Genomic DNA, 19604 nt, shown 5'->3' on the forward strand with positions numbered 1-19604 from the left:
AATTACAATACCACCTCGTTATATCGCGGTCTCCGGGGGGTATAAAGGAAGAGAACCGGGATATAAATAGTTCCCTTACTTCGCCGTAGGTCCTACTACTGCGCACAAGGTATTCGCGTTATTGCGAAAGCTTGATGCGCACGAGTGGTTGGTGGGGGGATGTGCTTCGAGGGAAAATACACCAACAGCGATATAACGAGGTGGCACTGTATACATATATTGTAACGGGTACGGTTTATCTTGGGGCCAGAGCCTATGAGATAAGCCCGTTATTGTGTGTTCTTTGTCAGATTCTGATGAAACAATAGATTTATAAGGAACCCCCTCTGATGGGTGAAAAGCTGGATCAGCTTATCAGACCCAAGAACCCTGTATAGTCGAACTATGCGGACTTAGGTATCACCAAAGCCGCCTTGATATGTGAACAAGCATCTCCGCCCGTTGCTTCCTCTGGAAAGACAAGGGCTTCTTCGGCCGTTGCTTCCAGCTAGAGACAAGTGAGAGAGGCGTATGTCACCTAGTCGGAGATACGGGTTTCCCAGTACTCCCTTCTAATCGCGAACTCGGAGTAATCAGAGTCGCCTGCCTATTTCTGTTGTGGGTTACTGACCCAAAAGGCCGCCAACCTTCCAGACCAGGGACTACCTTGGCTGGCTGTTGGTTTATTCCCCTCCCCTTTTCAAGGTAAAGTTTTATGTTCGAGAAATATATTTGACAACGAGACAGACGAGTGCATGTTTAAATAGAATATAAATTTTATTAGCGATAAGCTCAAGTACAATGGTTTTTGTCAGTAGATAATGATATGGTTTTACAAAAATTAACTGTAGAGAAGAAAAGATAAAAATAAGATTAAAGAAATAATAATATTGTCAGAATTCGTCGGTTCTGTTCCTAAATATCCCTACAGCTCAAACGTTAAATACGCGTCTTTATTCAATCCTTCCTCTAGAGGTCCCGGGCTATCGTGGACTCTACTTTCTATATTGTTTTCAAATTTCAGACTACGCTTTTTGCTTGAATTTCCTCTCTAAATGTCGTGAAGGTAAATTCGATAACGCTCTCTAGACAAGAAACGCTTCGTACAATAATGACGCAGCTCGGCGCTTTGCCGGACAACTGGTAACCGCTCTTCGTGGTCCTCCAGTTTTGTACTCTCCCAGAGTCGTTGTTGGATTGTCCTGTCGACGTCATTTCCCTATTTGTGTGCCCTGTTGCGGGTCGTCGTCCTGGTATGCGTTGGTCAGCGTCCGTCGTCTTTGTTTATTATTTCGGATGTTAGCAGGTCACGGTCGATGTCGATGGTGGTCTCGATCAGCTGTCTGTGTCAGTTGTTGTCACGATTTGTGTATGTCACGGGCACTGTTGATGTTGATGCGGTTTTGAACGGCTGTCCTTTACAATATATATATATATATATACACTCTCGTATCCGTTGAAACGGTCGACAATTTCTGGTTGACATTGGGAGGTGCTGCTGCTGTTTGAATCACAGTATAACTTTGCTCTCTTACTTTTTTCACGTAAGTATTGGGGTAGCCTTTGAAATCGGAGTAGTTTAATTTTGTTCGATTGTTGAACGAGTACATGCGCTTCATACTGCTTCACAAAATCTTTCAGCTTTCAAGCGATTGAGATTATCTGTATTCATGCATCGTTTCTCGCGAACAAAGGTACTGCTGACTATTTGCATTTAAGGTTGAAAATTTTCAGGATGTCGACTAGGAATTTCGACATCACGCCTAACCCTGTGACTTCCGGTACGAGCCTCGAAGAAGTTGAGAAAAAATTGGATGACGCGTAAGATATCGACTTTTTTTTATGTTCATAAACGTTCTCATTTTCCGTGGAATCTTCGAAACTGTGAATCATCACTTGACGTAATTTCATTTGCAGTAACTCAGACGTCTCGAATGAAGTAAACTCAACATCCAACCGACGCAATGCGCCGTTGAAATTCTTAGGTGGAGGCATTTTCAATTCCGGAGACATCTATCGTCACTACCCTCCGGAAACAATTTTCAAGGTACGCACAGTGGAGTACTTGTGATATCGAATTGACATTTTTCTCATTGTCAGACACGCGATAATAAGAAACTGATGTGATTTTCTTGAACCAGATCAATTTCTTCAGCTGAAGTCAATTGGTCAATAATTTTTAAGATCACTCATGGCTTTGACGACTTGATCTGAAAATAATGTAAGCACAACGTTGTTTGTGATTGAAAACTTTTTCAATCGGGGTACATTGTACAGGCCAAGCTGTGTTAATCCCGTCGGATTTGCATTCTTCCCTGAAAAAGAGGTGGCCTTTGAACAAAACTTCGGATTTTCAATGAAATTTGCCGCAATTATCTATACGGCTATAATATGTTTTGTTTTTTTGGAAATATCATGAGTTTTAACGGACATATGTCTGCTTTGTTTGTTTATTTTTTTCAGCTGGGAGATAAAGGATCTGGCCTAAGATCGAGAGGAGAGATTCAAGATTTTCATCGATTGAAGCAAGAACATTTAAGTCGTGAAACATTATTCGAGGACGCAACATTCCTGAAACCAAGTTCTATCTGGACGGATGGACATGAAGATGATTATATTGAAGATATCGAATGGAAACGCCCGAAGGTAGGTAGCGACTTCATTGGAAAGAACTAATTCATCGAACGTGACACTTTGTTACCAAAAACGTGAGTGTCTCATAAAGTCTCTGATGCAGTGGAATCTATAAGAACTCTCCGAAAACTATATTCTCGTATCTGCAGCCTTGATATGTTTTTTTCCAGGAATTATCGGATGATCCAAAGTTTTACGTCGAAGGAGGTTCACGATTTGATATAAAACAGGCGCGTTTTGGTGACTGCTGGCTTTTGGCAAGCATTTCCAATTTGGCGATGCATCCTGGCGTATTGGACCAAGTTGTACCGAAAGAGCAAAGCTTCGAAGACGAAGAATACGCTGGAATATTCCACTTCAGGTATGTTCTTTTACAGTAAGGGGCGCGATTCAATTTTAATACTTCATTTGAAACCATGTTGATTGATTTTTGAACCAATTTCTTTGATGCCAAAGCAAATCTTTCGGCACCTCAAATATTCAATACGAATTTATTCTTGAGCTATACACGTTCTTAGAGTGTTGAATTAATTCCTTGACGTCTTGCGGGTCAATTTCACGGGATCCTCTCTGATGAATCCGAGTATCGACTTCGGAATTAATCGACATTCGGCGTCAATTTTATCATTATGCTCTAGATTTTGGCAGTACGGAAGGTGGATCGACGTCGTGATAGACGATTTTCTACCTACGAAAGATGGAGAATTGGTGTCTGCACATTCGTCTACGGCAAACGAGTTCTGGAGTCCTCTACTCGTCAAGGCTTACGCCAAACTCTACGGTTCCTGGAATGTTATTTCAGGGGGTCGTGCTTCCGAAGCTATGCAAGATTTCACTGGAGGTATAATCCGCATGTATAAGGCAGAAGAATCGTTGGACTTGTTCGACATTTTACTGAAAGATCACCAAAGGAACGCGCTCATGAGCTGCGTCATGGTGAGTGATTAGTTGATTACCCAGTTTAACGAATCTCTCAAGGTTGAAATATTCTAACGTCACATTGATTATTATCGAACATTTACACCTTTCAATTGGTGATGAAGATCCGTTTGCCTTAGACTATAATATTACGTAATTCATATCCCATGACATTCGTCGTGAACTTTTGCAGAAAGAGACATTTAAAAGATTTGGAATATTTTGTCGCCACGTCCACAGTATCACAAAAGTCTGTGCATTCGATAATTTCCGGCTGTTGAGACTGAGAAACACGTGTGGTAACGAAAAAGAATGGACTGGAGCGAGGAGCGACAAGTGAGAATATTTTGAATAAGAATTCCAATAAAATAGACAATATAGTATGGAGCAATTGAAAATTCTCCAGGGCATTGAGATTTTGCAGCAATCCGTTATGTGTTGAATAAACTGTAGCAAACGGCATTTATTTCGCAACAGTTCACTAAAATGGAAGTGCATTCCTGAGTCCAAGGAAAAAGAGCTGGGCTTGCAGATCGACGATGACGGTGAATTGTGGATGTCGTACAAAGATTTCCAAGGTTTTTTTAGGGACATTGAAGTCTGCTATCTGAACCCTTTTTCTTCGACGGATACGAATAGTAAGAAGAAATGGCAAACGTATGCGTTTGAAGGCAAATGGGTGCGTGGAGTGACTGCTGGCGGAGACGGAACATCCTTGGGTTCGTATTCGTCTCTTGATTGTTAATGATTTTGCCATGAATTGTAGGATTTCTTCATAATAGTTTTGTTATCTGCGTAGGAACGTTTCACCAGAATCCTCAGTATTCTATAACTGTCGATTCTCCAGACGAAAACAGTGACCAGTGTACGGTGATAGTGGCCTTGATGCAAAAACATCGAAGGGCTAAGAATGAAGAAAGTCCTCCTCTCAACTTTGCCATTTACCCGGTACGTCTTGAAGTATAAAAAATCATGCAAACGCTTGAACGAAAATCTTTCGCAGAATTGTAGCTTTTTCTATATATTTCTCTACAGTTGGCTGGAAATGGTGATATATCGAAACCATTGAAAACAGATTATTTCGCTTTCAATTCGCACGTTGGTGAGGACTCGTCCTGGGCAACTCAACTTCCACGAGAATTCACTAGTCGCATCGAATTGTCACCTGGATCATACTGCATCGTTCCTTATACCACCAAGCCTCATGACGAGGGAGAATTTTTGCTCAGGGTATTTTGCGATGGACCAGCTTGTATGGCGTAAGTCATTAATACAGTGTATTCTCCTAGCATATGGGTAGCGAGGATACAGCCTTGAGAGTCAAGTGAATGTTCGAATTATTATGGTCTCTTTTGATACTGGAAAAATTATTCATGCCTATTCAATCCAATGTACCACGTGACAGAAATCACTGACATCCGATGTCGGTTCAAAACGGATGGGTTTCACAGTTCATTGATATATTTAATCTCTTTAAATGATTCAATTTTTTTGGTAAAAGAGAATACTATATTCTAACCGGGATGTGCTTGGATGAGTTTCAACAATAACCACTCAACTTTTAAACTTCCGGTCAGCTGATTAATTTCCTGTTTCCAAAATCCTGTTTAAATTAGGTTCACCGATTTTGTATGATTTCGAATCACTTGCTGCAAAGGATTTTGTAACTGTAGGTAGTCAAATTTAATCCGCGATTATATATTTCTGAACACATTGGCATATTTTAATTGAACGAGTGTGCGATCAGCGTGTCCATTTTCTATGTTCGTTTAGCCTTCCGGTACGATGTCACGATTATAAATTTTATGTGCTTGACCTTTGCGCTGGCATGCGCACCCACGATTGAAAGTTTGTTCGAAGATGTTGCTTCTCTCTAAGAATATCCACAATGTAAATTCTAAAGCTTAATAACTGGAACACGCATTATTCTTACAATTTCTCAACGCTTGCGGTAATTTTCTTGTGATCATTGAATTTGGCGTCATTTTTCCGTTGTGCTCATCAGGATGTTGAGATAATTAAACTGTTCTGATCGACTACATCAGTCCAAGTGATTTATGCAAATAAAAATCTCTGGTTTTGGTCTTTATCTTGACCACTGAAACATGTGCTCAGATTGTTTGTGTCGTTGACTCGTTGAATCATTCTTGAATTATTTTCACTATGAGATACTCATCAGGGAAAAAGTTGGAAATCGATAAATCTTGTTTGCAATCACGGAATTGCCAGAATTTTTTCAAAATAACAAATTTGGAAATTAGCCGAAGGATCGTTCTTCGAATTTCTATAAATTAAGACCCGTGAGGAAATTTTAAGAGTTTCCGTAATAGACATTACGATCTGAGAATATGCAAAATGAATGCCGAGTATTCAGGGTTCGGCGTTCGTTGATTTGGTGTACAAAAGCCCATATTTCACCAAACATGGCAGTGGTGTGACTGTCAGTTTCATGTTTTTCAAATCAAACAAATATATGTTTTTTTACAGAGTGTACGACGAAGAAATTGGTTACGGCTGTGAAGGGATAATGGTAGGTACAAGATTCGTCAAGTATTCTTCAGGATAGCCGTGAGCTAGCGATCATAAACCTGCCATATGAATAAATTTGTACGGCTAACTTGTTACGACCAGTGAGCAATTTGAAAGCGGTTCGCGTTATTTGCTTTGATTTCATTTCGATTATCACGTTTTGTGATCTCCCATCCGGCTGCAATTGAATTGTTTGACTGTGTAACTTTCACAGGACTTGACGTAATTCACGTGCGTACTTCACATATTCCTGAATTAAAATTCAGTTGGTAAATGACGGCGGTGAATAATTTTCCAGGTACGTGATCATAGATTGTCCGATGAGGATGCGCAATTATTGTTTGCTGTCTTCAAAAACGTCTCACAAGGTGAATTGGAAATAAACTGGAAACAGCTGCAGGAAATGTTGCGGAAGGATCCGAGAGAAGGTTGGAATTATAGTTTCAATTTACCCAGTTCAAGTTTCCGAACTGTATGAGTGAAGCTTGTTACTAGATAAGTAAAATTTACAGTTTTCAACGAGAATACGTGTCGCAATATGGTGATTTTGATGGATGAACTTGATTCGGGAAAACTTGGGTTTGGAGAGTATAAAGCGTTACGGATGAACATCAAAAAGTGGAAGGTAAGAATTTGCGTCTTCCGGATCATCGCAGTACCTCACGTAGTACTTTGCAGTTTTTTCTTAACGGGGCTGTAACTATTGCGATTGTTTGCAGGATGTGTTCAACGCGTACGACGCAGATGGCTTGGGCTACCTCAGAACTTCCGAGTTAAAAGGGGCTTTGAATAGCGCCGGATACCGAGTGAATAAACAAGTCTTGATCAAACTTGTACACCGTAACCAAGAAAACCCTGGAAAGATTACCTTTTGCGAATTTGTAATGTGCGCATTAGAACTCAAGACAATGATCGGTGAGTGAGAGGATGAAAAATTTTGAGGAGTGCAGGAGCTCGGCGGTTTATTGAATGATTCTGATTGCAATTGTTGGCCGAAATGTATCTGACCCGGAAGATTTTGGAGCACCTAAGATTACCTTTCAACGGCAATCACCAGCACGCAATCTATCGATGGGTTAGATGTGTCGAAGTCATCCAGTCTTCCTGATTTCACGTTATTTTTTTTTTTTGCTTTCAGAAACATCTCAAAACGTCGCTTAAGTTGCGGTGAAATCCGGGTGCGACGGATGGTCAAACTTTGCGAGAGACGAAACGACGCGGTCTTCCGGACAAAAATATTTCAACACTTTTTACCGAAGTCCAGACCACGTTAATTTCCAACTATCACAAATTTAGTTGCACTGTTGATGATGTTTCACCTGGCACAACCCTTGCTCGATATGTAGTGTATAAGATTTCATTTCCCCAGTCCAAGATTTTCTCGAACTGGTAAACTAGTAACCGTTCAAAGTATATAAGAATTGAATGTAGGTATACTACATTTAAATAAAATTACATCTATGAACCCTACTGAAACCTGAATGCCCAGTACAAATACCTACTTTCCAACACACCAATGCGACGTTGAACGATTCCGATCTCTGAAGTAAAATTGTTTTTGTGCGGATCATCAATTTGTTTCTACGATAAGGAATTGGGTGGGGTACAGAAATGGGAAGGAGCAATGAATCGACGGGACGAAATACCGAAAGGCAAATTGCCGACAGTCAAAAACGCCGATACACCGTAAATATTCAAAATAGTCATAAGGAAGAATAAAAATTGATAGCGCCACAATGTGTGAAATACCGAAATTTTTTACGGAGAAGGGACAAGATTCCGGAAAGCAAAACATCGAATCGCGAAAATACCAAAGAGTCAAAAACTCAACTTTCCAAATGACGGAATCGTGCGGTTTTTGAAAATCTCTGAATCCAAATTCATTATAAACGACTGACCAAAGACTCGAAAGGTCGAAATCCCGAAACCCACTAAAACAGAATGAACGAAATACCGAAAGGCTGCAAGACGAAGTGACACGAGTGCGCGGACCGGAATGTAGAATACAATCTAGTGCAACAATGCCTCGAATAAATTGTACGTACAGGAAAAATGATGTGTCGTTTAAATTTTATTAAAGACATGTTACCTATTCCTGGCCTCCTTTTTTTCTTCGATCACTCAGACGATTGTCCAATACCTACAATGAGATAAGTTTTATTAGAATTCTCACGAGATTCGTTATTTCCGGCAAGTTTCATCCGGGGCTGAGCTGTCTCAAAAGTGTTACGAATTTGTCAGTAACATCAAGTTTTTCCATCGACAAGTAACTTTGAATGACTAGTATATTTATGTCGATAATTACCAAATTCGTATAATTGGCGGAGTGTTTATCCACAAGACATGATGCACTGATGCACGCGTCGCTTCGGCTTGCGGGGGAAACGAAGGGTGCGGCATTTTGCGTGAGAAAGTGTTTGCAAATAAGTAAAATAAGCAAGACTGACATAAGAAATATACACTGTGTACGGGGCAGTCTATGCCAACCTAACCCACTGCGACATTTTTGACATGGTTGCAACTTGGCTTATCTTATCTCATCTTCTTGCATTCTGTGCAAAAAGGTTCCTTCGTTATTTTTAATTTTTTTCCCCAAACCATTCATAATACATGAACTTTCAAAAATTTTCTCACGTCCTCCGGATCTCAAATTCTATTCCCACACTCTTACAGCTACCTCAGACTACGCATGGTCCTCCTATCATCACCTCGCTGCCACGCTTTTAATACTACATCAGCAGAATGCTCCTTCTACTGCTGAACTGCAAGTAGTCAGTCCCTTGAATCCAGCGGGTTGACACCCAATGCCTTAGTATAGGATCCTTATTCGAAACCACCAAGAACCAAGTAATAGATAATAAGATGAAGTAACCAAGGGTTAGTAGAACTTTTGAGTTTCCCTCACTTTTGCTGATAACACCATTCTCCCGCAGCGCACTTTCGAGATAGAAACTCAAACAAATTTCCATTGTTTGTTATTATCATAACGAACGCTACCACTCGTACCGGTCAATTTCCTGTTCAACATTTGTTTTTGTTGCTGTGATAACAGAATGTCTCAATTTCTCAAATGAGAAAGTGAGAGCAGAAACTTGTGTGGACACGCTGCTTGAATCCTTCATCTCAAGGCTTGTGCAGCTAACTTCACATGTACTGAGAATCTTACCGCTCTTACCGCTCTTACACTCACTCAACGTTAGATTGCTACGACTTGAAAGTCGGTTCATTTAACAGACGCGTCAAATCTTTTGTGTACACTTTGTGCGCACCTCACTATATCTCCTCTTATTTTCAGAACTTGCACCCGTTTTGCTGATATAACTTGAGCTTATCAAATGTTGTGTGTAAATTCGTTACGTAATACTATATATTTCCTTATACATTGTCTATTAGACAGGTCAATTCATTGATGCTGATTTATATTCCAAATCAATAATCACAATCGATTCATCTAATTCGTCGACACCCTTCGCCGAATTATTTTGGCTACCACTCACCATTGCTGAATTACTTTTGCTACCGCTCTGCCTGTTGTTTTACAAAATCACCTTTATATTATTTTTTTCTCTATATTTGCGTTGCTGTTCACTCCGCAAAACACCTCTTTCTTTTGTGGTTAACATAGATCCTGGTCGTCCTCTTACCTGGTTATACGAATATCTGTTCGATATTATTCTATGGCTTATTTGGTTATTCGCACTAACAATTTTATTTTCCTTTTTCGTTTGTGATACGACCATCCACCGTCTCCATCTACTTGTCTGCTGATTGAAACTCCACCTTTCTCCATTGCCAACGTAAATCCTGGCTGTCCTTTTGACTGTTTGGTGATATATTTAGATTTACTATCATTTGCTTGTTACTTTTGATACTTATTACTCACTATCTGAATTTTATTTTGGTTCTGCAAGACATCAAAGTGTCCACTGTCTCCGTCGCCTGTGAAAAGTAGCGAGAACTGTCTTTCATTTTGGGATCCGATTCGGTGTGGATGAATTCGTTCTCCGTGATACACGATTAAACATATCTTAAAAATGTCCGCAGCTGCGGCTAATTCTGCTTCTCCCCCGTAAATTCCATTTTTATTCATGTGTGATTTGTAGTCATCAGGTGACCTACTAACGGCACCGTTTGACTCCTTACCTGTAATAAAACCCGCAAATGTAGACCAATTATCAACTATATTTGAAACGATAATCAGTTTCACCTCTGCGTGTCGATCTTGAGTGCCGTGTACACAATACGCCAGCGCGCGAAAAAGACAATTCCCGTCGGGAATCATCTTGATAATTCTCGTTTGCATATTTATTTTTTGTGTGTCAGAAACAGATAACTGTAAAGATATTTGTCAAAGACTGTCATAAACAGCCGATGACAGCTGTCAATCACTTGGCACTAACTTCATAGCAGCAGCAACTTTATTATTAAATGAGTTTATTTGAAAATACTCCACGTTCGACTTCTCAGCGCACATGAACATGGGAAGGCTTGTTTGCTAAATGCTTTTTGTTTTGTTTTCGGCATCTCACTCCACCGCCAACTTCATGCGTATACTATTGTTATTATAATATTTTTTACCTGTTGCTATTAAAATCTTCTTTTTCATTCGTTCACGCGGGGCAGAACTTTTTTACTAGACAGGGAGATGGAAACTTTGTTTCTTTGGTAATTTTATACGAAAAAATATTCGATTGCGAAAGTTCGTAAAATTTATCTCCATTTCCATATTGTTCCGCAGAGTTAATCTTTTCATACAAGTAAGGATATCGTAATCTTATCAGAGGTTGGAAAAGTATTTAGGACTAATTGGAACCACAGGTCGATTTCATCACGAGATTTTTAATCCAGATTAGTAATGTTACTTGGCCGTTGGTATCGAAATATAGGCGAAATAATCAAATTACAATACCACCACGTTATATCGCGGTCTCCGGGGGGTATAAAGGAAGAGAACCGGGATATAAATAGTTCCCTTACTTCGCCGTAGGTCCTACTGCTGCGCACAAGGTATTCGCGTTATTGCGAAAGCTTGATGCGCACGAGTGGTTGGTGGGCGGATGTGCTTCGAGGGAAAATACACCAACAGCGATATAACGAGGTGGCACTGTATACATATATTGTAACGGGTACGGTTTATCTTGGGGCCAGAGCCTATGAGATAAACCCGTTATTGTGTGTTCTTTGTCAGATTCTGATGAAACAATAGATTTATGAGGAACCCCCTCTGATGGGTGAAAAGCTGGATCAGCTTATCAGACCCAAGAACCCTGTATAGTCGAACTATGCGGACTTAGGTATCACCAAAGCCGCCTTGATATGTGAACAAGCACCTCCGCCCGTTGCTTCCTCTGGAAAGACAAGGGCTTCTTCGGCCGTTGCTTCCAGCTAGAGACAAGTGAGAGAGGCGTATGTCACCTAGTCGGAGATACGGGTTTCCCAGTACTCCCTTCTAATCGCGAACTCGGAGTAATCAGAGTCGCCTGCCTATTTCTGTTGTGGGTTACTGACCCAAAAGACCGCCAACCTTCCAGACCAGGGACTACCTTGGCTGGCTGTTGGTTTATTCCCCTCCCCTTTTCAAGGTAAAGTTTTATGTTCGAGAAATATATTTGACAACGAGACAGACGAGTGCATGTTTAAATAGAATATAAATTTCATTAACAATAAGCTCAAGTACAATGGTTTTTGTCAGTAGATAATGATATGGTTTTACAAAAATTAACTGTAGAGAACAAAAGATAAAAATAAAATTAAAGAAATAATAATACTGTAAGAATTCGTCGGTTCTGTTCCTAAATATCCCTACTGCTCAAACGTTAAATACGCGTCTTTATTCAACCCTTCCTCTAGAGGTCCCGGGCTATCGTGGACTCTACTTTCTATATTGTTTTCAAATTTCAAACTACGCTTTTTGCTTGAATTTCCTCTCTAAATGTCGTGAAGGTAAATTCGATAACGCTCTTTAGACAAAAAACGCTTCGTACAATAATGACGCAGCTCGGCGCTTTGCCGGACAACTGGTAACCGCTCTTCGTGGTCCTCCAGTTTTGTACTCTCCCGGAGTTGTTGTTGGATTGTCCTGTCGACGTCATTTCCCTATTTGTGTGCCCTGTTGCGGGTCGTCGTCCTGGTATGCGTTGGTCAGCGTCCGTCGTCTTTGTTTATTATTTTGGATGTTAGCAGGTCACGGTCGATGTCGATGGTGGTCTCGATCAGCTGTCTGTGTCAGTTGTTGTCATGATTTGTGTATGTCACGGGCACTGTTGATGTTGATGCGGTTTTGAACGGCTGTCCTTTACAATATATATATATATATATATATACACTCTCGTATCCGTTGAAACGGTCGACAATTTCTGGTTGACATTGGGAGGTGCTGCTGCTGTTTGAATCACAGTATAACTTTGCTCTCTTACTTTTTTCACGTAAGTATTGGGGTAGCCTTTGAAATCGGAGTAGTTTAATTTTGTTCGATTGTTGAACGAGTACATGCGCTTCATACTTCTTCACAAAATCTTTCAGCTTTCAAGCGATTGAGATTATCTGTATTCATGCATCGTTTCTCGCGAACAAAGGTACTGCTGACTATTTGCATTTAAGGTTGAAAATTTTCAGGATGTCGACTAGGAATTTCGACATCACGCCTAACCCTGTGACTTCCGGTACGAGCCTCGAAGAAGTTGAGAAAAAATTGGATGACGCGTAAGATATCGACTTTTTTTTATGTTCATAAACGTTCTCATTTTCCGTGGAATCTTCGAAACTGTGAATCATCACTTGACGTAATTTCATTTGCAGTAACTCAGACGTCTCGAATGAAGTAAACTCAACATCCAACCGACGCAATGCGCCGTTGAAATTCTTAGGTGGAGGCATTTTCAATTCCGGAGACATCTATCGTCACTACCCTCCGGAAACAATTTTCAAGGTACGCACAGTGGAGTACTTGTGATATCGAATTGACATTTTTCTCATTGTCAGACACGCGATAATAAGAAACTGATGTGATTTTCTTGAACCAGATCAATTTCTTCAGCTGAAGTCAATTGGTCAATAATTTTTAAGATCACTCATGGCTTTGACGACTTGATCTGAAAATAATGTAAGCACAACGTTGTTTGTGATTGAAAACTTTTTCAATCGGGGTACATTGTACAGGCCAAGCTGTGTTAATCCCGTCGGATTTGCATTCTTCCCTGAAAAAGAGGTGGCCTTTGAACAAAACTTCGGATTTTCAATGAAATTTGCCGCAATTATCTATACGGCCATAATATGTTTTGTTTTTTTAGAAATATCATGAGTTTTAACGGACATATGTCTGCTTTGTTTGTTTATTTTTTTCAGCTGGGAGATAAAGGATCTGGCCTGAGATCGAGAGGAGAGATTCAAGATTTTCATCGATTGAAGCAAGAACATTTAAGTCGTGAAACATTATTCGAGGACGCAACATTCCTGAAACCAAGTTCTATCTGGACAGATGGACATGAAGTTGATTATATTGAAGATATCGAATGGAAACGCCCGAAGGTAGGTAGCGACTTCATTGGAAAGAACTAATTCATCGAACGTGACACTGTATTACCAAAAACTTGAGTGTCTCATAAAGTCTCTGATGCAGTGGAATCTATAAGAACTCTCCGAAAACTATATTCTCGTATCTGCAGCCTTGATATGTTTTTTTCCAGGAATTATCGGATGATCCAAAGTTTTACGTCGAAGGAGGTTCACGGTTTGATATGAAACAGGTGCTTTTTGGTGACCGCTGGCTTTTGGCAAGCATTTCCAGTTTGGCGATGCATCCTGGCGTATTGGACCAAGTTGTACCGAAAGAGCAAAGCTTCGAAGACAAAGAATACGCTGGAATATTCCACTTCAGGTATGTTCTTTTACAGTAAGGGGCAAGATTCAATTTTAATACCTCATTTGAAACCATGTTGATTCCCTTGGTTAAAAAAGTGTCAATTGACCGTAGTAATTGCCTTTTGAGGTACGAAAAGCGTAGATTTTCAAGGGATATGAACAGTGAACTCTCAGATGTTGATGTCATACATTGCAGTTATCGATTAACTATATAACGCGCAATTCAACTAACATATTAGACTTTCAAAAAGTTATCAATCGCCAAAGCTTCTGCTTACAATAGCCCAAACATGCAAAAGCATACAGATAAAATGAATTATGCTTTTCCTCAACATATTTCACGTTCCACATTCCGATGCGTCCTGTTCATTTTGGATACGCGATATTTTTGAACCAATATCTTTGATGCCAAAGCAAATGTTTCGGCACCTCGAATATTCAATACGAATTTATTCTTGAAGTATACACGTTCTTAGGGTGTTGAATTAATTCCTTGACGTCTCGCGGGTTAATTTCACAGGATCCTCTCCGATTATTCCGAGTATCGACTTGGGAATTAATCGACATTCGGCGTCAATTTTATCATTATGCTCTAGATTTTGGCAGTACGGAAGGTGGATCGACGTCGTGATAGACGATTTTCTACCTACGCAATACGGAAAAATGGTGTCCTCACATTCGTCTACGGCAAACGAGTTCTGGAGTCCTCTACTCGTCAAGGCTTACGCCAAACTCTACGGTTCCTGGAATGTTATTTCAGGGGGTCGTGCTTCCGAAGCTATGCAAGATTTCACTGGAGGTATAATCCGCATGTATAAGGCAGAGGAATCGTTGGACTTGTTCGACATTTTACTGAAAGATCACCAAAGGAAAGCGCTCATGAGCTGCGTCATGGTGAGTGATTAGTTGATTACCGAGTTTAACGAAACTCCTAACGTTGAAATATTCTGACGTGACATTGATTATTATCGAACATTCACACTTTTAATTTGGTGATGAAGATCCGTTTGCCTTAGACTATAATATTACATCATTCACATCCCATTACATTCGTCGTCAACTTTTACAGAAAGAGACATTTAAAAGATTTGGAATATTTTGTCGCCACGCGTACAGTATCACAAAAGTCTGTGCATTCGATAATTTTCGGCTGTTGGGACTGAGAAACACGTGTGGTTATGAAAAAGAATGGACTGGAGCGTGGAGCGACAAGTGAGAATATTTTGAATAAGAATTCCAATAAAATAGACAATAAAGTATGGAGCAATTGAAACTTCTCCAGGGCATTGAGATTTTGCAGCAATCCGTTATGTGTTGAATAAACTGTAGCAAAAAAAATTAGGCATTTATTTCGCAACAGTTCACTAAAATGGAAGTGCATTCCTGAGTCCAAGAAAAAAGAGCTGAGCTTGCAGATTGACGATGACGGTGAGTTCTGGATGTCGTACGAAGATTTCCAAGCTTTTTTTAGGGACATTGAAGTCTGCTATCTGAACCCTTTTCCTTCGACGGATACGAATAGTAAGACGAAATGGCGAACGTATTCGTTTGAAGGCAAATGGGTGCGTGGAGTGACTGCTGGCGGAGACGGAACATCCTTGGGTTCGTATTCGTCTCTTGATTGTTAATGATTTTGCCATGAATTGTAGGGTTTGTTCATAACAGTTTTGTTATCTGCGTAGGAACGTTTCACCAGAATCCTCAGTATTCTATAACTGTCGATTCTCCAGACGAAAACAGTGACCAGTGTACGGTGATAGTGGCCTTGATGCAAAAGCATCGAAGGGCTAAGAATGAAGAAAGTACTCCTCTCAACTTTGCCATTTACCCGGTACGTCTTGAAGTATAAAAAATCATGCAAACGCTTGAACGAAAATCTTTCGCAGAATTGTAGCTCTTTTTTGATATTTCTCTACAGTTGGATGGAAATGGTGATATACCGAAACCATTGACAACAGATTATTTCGCTTTCAATCCGCGCGTTGGTGAAGATTCGTCCTGGACAACTCAACTTCCACGAGAATTCACTAGTCGCATCGAATTGTCACCTGGATCATACTGCATCGTTCCTTATATCACCAAGCCTCATGACGAAGGAGAATTCTTGCTCAGGGTATTTTGCGATGGACCAGCTAGTATGGCGTAAGTCATTAATAGAGTGTATTCTCCCAGAATATGGGTAGCGAGGATACAGCCTTGAGAGTTAAGTGAATGTTCGAATTATTATGGTCTCTTTTGATACTGGAAAAATCATTCATGCCTCTTCAATCCAATGCACCGCGTGACATGGATTGTACCACGGAATGTACCACGGGTTTCACAGTTCATTGATATACTTAATCTCTTCAGATGATTCTCCTTTTTTGGTAAAAGAGAATACTATATTCTAACCGGGATGTGCTTGGATGAGTTTCAACAATAACCACTCAACTTCCAAACTTCCGGTCAGCTGATTAATTTCCTGTTTCCAAAATCCTGTTTAAATTAGGTTCACCGATTTTGTATGATTTCGAATCACTTGCTGCAAAGGATTTTGTAACTGTAGGTAGTCAAATTTCATCCGCGATTAGAAATTTCTGAACACATTGGCATATTTCAATTGAACGAGTGTGCGATCAGCGTGTCCATTTTCTATGTTCGTTAAGCCTTCCGGTACGATGTCACGGTTATAAATTTCATGTGCTTGACCTTTGCACTGGCATGCGCACCCACGATTGAAAGTTTGTTCGAAGATGTTGCTTCTCTCTAAGAATATCCACAATGTAAATTCTAAAGCTTAATAACTGAAACACGCATTATTCTTACAATTTCTCAACGCTTGCGGTAATTTTCTTGTGATCATTGTATTTGGCGTCATTTTTCTGTTATGCTCATCAGCATGTTGAGATAATTAAACTGTTCTGATCGACTACATCAGTCCAAGTGATTTATGCAAATAAAAATCTCTGGTTTTGGTCTTTATCTTGACCACTGAAACATGTGCTCAGATTATTTGTGTCGTTGACTCGTTGAATCATTCTTGAATTATTTTCACTATGAGATACTCATCAGGGAAAAAGTCGGAAATCGATAAATCTTGTTTGCAATCACGGAATTGCCAGAATTTTTTCAAAATAACAAATTTGGAAATTAGCCGAAGGATCGTTCCTCGAATTTCTATAAATTAAGACCCGTGAGGAAATTTTAAGAGTTTCCGTAATAGACATTACGATCTGAGAATATATAAAATGAATGCCGAGTATTCAGGGTTCGGCGTTCGTTGATTTGGTGTACAAAAGCCCATATTTCACCAAACATGGCAGTGGTGTGACTGTCAGTTTCATGTTTTTCAAATCGAACAAATATATGTTTTTTTACAGTGTGTACGATGAAGAAATCGGCTTTGGTGAGGAAGGGACAATGGTAGGTACAAGATTCGTGAAGAATCCTTCAGAATAGCCGTGAGCTAGAGATTGTTTCGAACAGTGAGGAAATTGAAAGTGGTTCTTGTTATTCGCGTTGATTTCATATCGATTATCACGTTTTGTGATCTCCCATCCGGCTGCAATTGAATTGTTTGACTGTGTAACTTTCACAGGACTTGACGTAATTCACGTGCGCACTTTACATATTCCTGAATCAAAATTCAGTTGGTAAATGACGGCGGTGAATAATTTTCCAGGTAAGTGACCATGGATTGTCTGATGAGGATGCGCAATTATTGTTTGCTGTCTTCAAAAAAGTCTCACAAGGTGAATTGGAAATAAACTGGAAACAGCTGCAGGAAATGTTGCGGAAGGATCCGAGAGAAGGTTGGAATTGTAGTTTGAATTTACCCAGTTCAAGTTTCCGAACTATATGAGTGAAGCTTGTTACTAGATAAGTAAAATTTACAGTTTTCAACGAGAATACGTGTCGCAATATGGTGATTTTGATGGATGAACTCGATTCGGGAAAACTTGGATTTGGAGAGTATAACGCGTTACGGATGAACATCAAAAAGTGGAAGGTGAGAATTTGTGTCTTCCGGATCATCGCAGTATCTCACGTAGTACTTTGCAGTTTTTTCTTAACGGGGCTGCAACTATTGCGATTGTTTGCAGGATGTGTTCTTCGCGTACGACGCAGATTGCTTAGGCTACCTCAGAACTTCTGAGTTAAAAGGGGCTTTGAATAGCGCCGGATACCGAGTGAATAAACAAGTCTTGATCAAACTCGTACATCGTAACCAAGAAATCCCTGGAAAGATTACCTTTCGCGAATTTGTAATGTGCGCATTAGAACTCAAGACAATGATCGGTGAGTGAGAGGATGAAAAATTTTGAGGAGTGCAGGAGCTCGGCGGTTTATTGAATGATTCTGATTGCAATTGTTGGCCGAAATGTATCTGACCCGGAAGATTTTGGAGCACCTAAGATCACCTTTCAACGGCAATCACCAGCACGCAATCTATCGATGGGTTAGATGTGTCGAAGTCATCCCGTCTTCCTGATTTCACGTTATTTTTTTTTTTGCTTTCAGAAACATCTCAAAACGTCGCTTAAGTTGCGGTGAAATCTGGGTGCGACGGATGGTCAAACTTTGCGAGAGACGAAACGACGCGGTCTTCCGGACAAAAATATTTCAACACTTTTTACCGAAGTCCAGTCCACGTTAATTTCCAACTATCACAAATTTAATTGCACCGTTGATAATGTTTCACCTGGCACAACCCTTGCTCGATATGTAGTGTATAAGATTTCATTTCCCCAGTCCAAGATTTTCTCGAACTGGTAAACTAGTAACTGTTCAAAGTATATAAGAATTGAATGTAGGTATACTATATTTGAATAAAATTACATCCATGAAACCTATTGAAACCTGAATGCCCAGTACAAATACCTACTTTCCAACACACCAATGCGACGTTGAACGATTTTGAGCTCTGAAGCAAAATTGTTTTTGTGCGGATCTTCAATTTGTTTCTACGATAAGAAATTGGGTGGGGTACAAAAACGGGAAGGAGCAATGAATCGACGGGACGAAATACCGAAAGGCAAATTGCCGACAGTCAAAAACGCCGATACACCGTAAATATTCAAAATTGTCATAAGGAAGAATAAAAATTGATAGCGCCACAATGTGTGAAATACCGAAATTTTTTTCGGAGAAAGGACAAGATTCCGGAAAGCAAAACATCGAATCGCGAAAATACCAAAGAGTCAAAAACTCGACTTTCCAAATGACGGAATCGTGCGGTTTTTGAAAATCTCTGAATCCAAATTCATTATAAACGACTGACCAAAGACTCGAAAGGTCGAAATCCCGAAGCCCACGAAAACAGAATGAACGAAATACCGAAACGCTGCAAGACGAAGTGACACGAGTGCGCGGACCGGAATGTAGAATACAATTTAGTGCAACAATGCCCTGAATAAATTGTACGTACAGGAAAAATGATGTGTCGTTTAAATTTTATTAAGGACATGTTACCTATTCCTTGCCTCCTTTTTTTCTTCGATCACTCAGACGATTGTCCAATACCTACAAGGAGTTAAGTTTCACAAAACTAGCATCGAGTTGACGAATTTTACAAATTCCGAATTCTCACGAGATTCGTTATTTGATCGGTCTTTTGGGACTCTGATCGTTCTGCATTTTGGGGATCGAGATTTCGCTCCTTCTGCACTTTATTTTCCGATTGATAAATTTTTTGGTTTTTTGTC

The 19604-nt window shown here is 40.0% G+C and overlaps 1 protein-coding gene and 1 long non-coding RNA gene across 7 annotated transcripts; both read left to right on the plus strand.

Moving 5' to 3' along the window:
- Positions 1-1357: 1357 nt before the first annotated feature.
- LOC124308890 (calpain-A-like) lies at positions 1358-18724 on the plus strand. Of its 6 annotated transcripts, none has more exons than XM_046772046.1 (15): positions 1358-1523; positions 1714-1800; positions 1897-2026; positions 2443-2625; positions 2784-2974; positions 3252-3549; positions 14990-15132; positions 15263-15522; positions 15603-15751; positions 15839-16062; positions 17280-17322; positions 17582-17711; positions 17796-17908; positions 18003-18198; positions 18421-18723. In XM_046772046.1, the coding sequence occupies exons 2-15, from the start codon at positions 1715-1717 to the stop codon at positions 18441-18443; spliced, it is 2169 nt and encodes a 722-aa protein (XP_046628002.1). In that variant the 5' UTR covers positions 1358-1523; position 1714; the 3' UTR covers positions 18444-18723. The 6 variants fall into 6 exon arrangements, with proteins under 6 accessions (XP_046628002.1, XP_046628007.1, XP_046628006.1 ...); XM_046772051.1 differs by having other exon boundaries at positions 15281-15522; XM_046772050.1 differs by lacking the exons at positions 14990-15132; positions 15263-15522; positions 15603-15751 and adding exons at positions 3725-3867; positions 4009-4250; positions 4331-4479 and having other exon boundaries at positions 18421-18721.
- LOC124308893 (uncharacterized) lies at positions 12186-13427 on the plus strand. Its single transcript, XR_006909136.1, has 5 exons — positions 12186-12200; positions 12244-12485; positions 12676-12762; positions 12859-12988; positions 13405-13427. It is a non-coding gene; the product is annotated as an uncharacterized LOC124308893 (long non-coding RNA).
- Positions 18725-19604: the final 880 nt, after the last annotated feature.

Source organism: Neodiprion virginianus, chromosome 7 (genome assembly GCF_021901495.1).
Source record: "Neodiprion virginianus isolate iyNeoVirg1 chromosome 7, iyNeoVirg1.1, whole genome shotgun sequence".
NCBI lineage: Eukaryota > Metazoa > Arthropoda > Insecta > Hymenoptera > Diprionidae > Neodiprion > Neodiprion virginianus.

Bases quoted from the DNA above. Each gene is read 5' to 3' on its own strand.
- LOC124308890 (XM_046772046.1), top strand. From the start codon at position 1,715: ATGTCGACTAGGAATTTCGACATCACGCCTAACCCTGTGACTTCCGGT. The intron at 15,752-15,838 runs GTACGTCTTGAA...ATTTCTCTACAG, and splicing joins TCAACTTTGCCATTTACCCG to TTGGATGGAAATGGTGATAT. The intron at 16,063-17,279 runs GTAAGTCATTAA...GTTTTTTTACAG, and splicing joins GATGGACCAGCTAGTATGGC to TGTGTACGATGAAGAAATCG.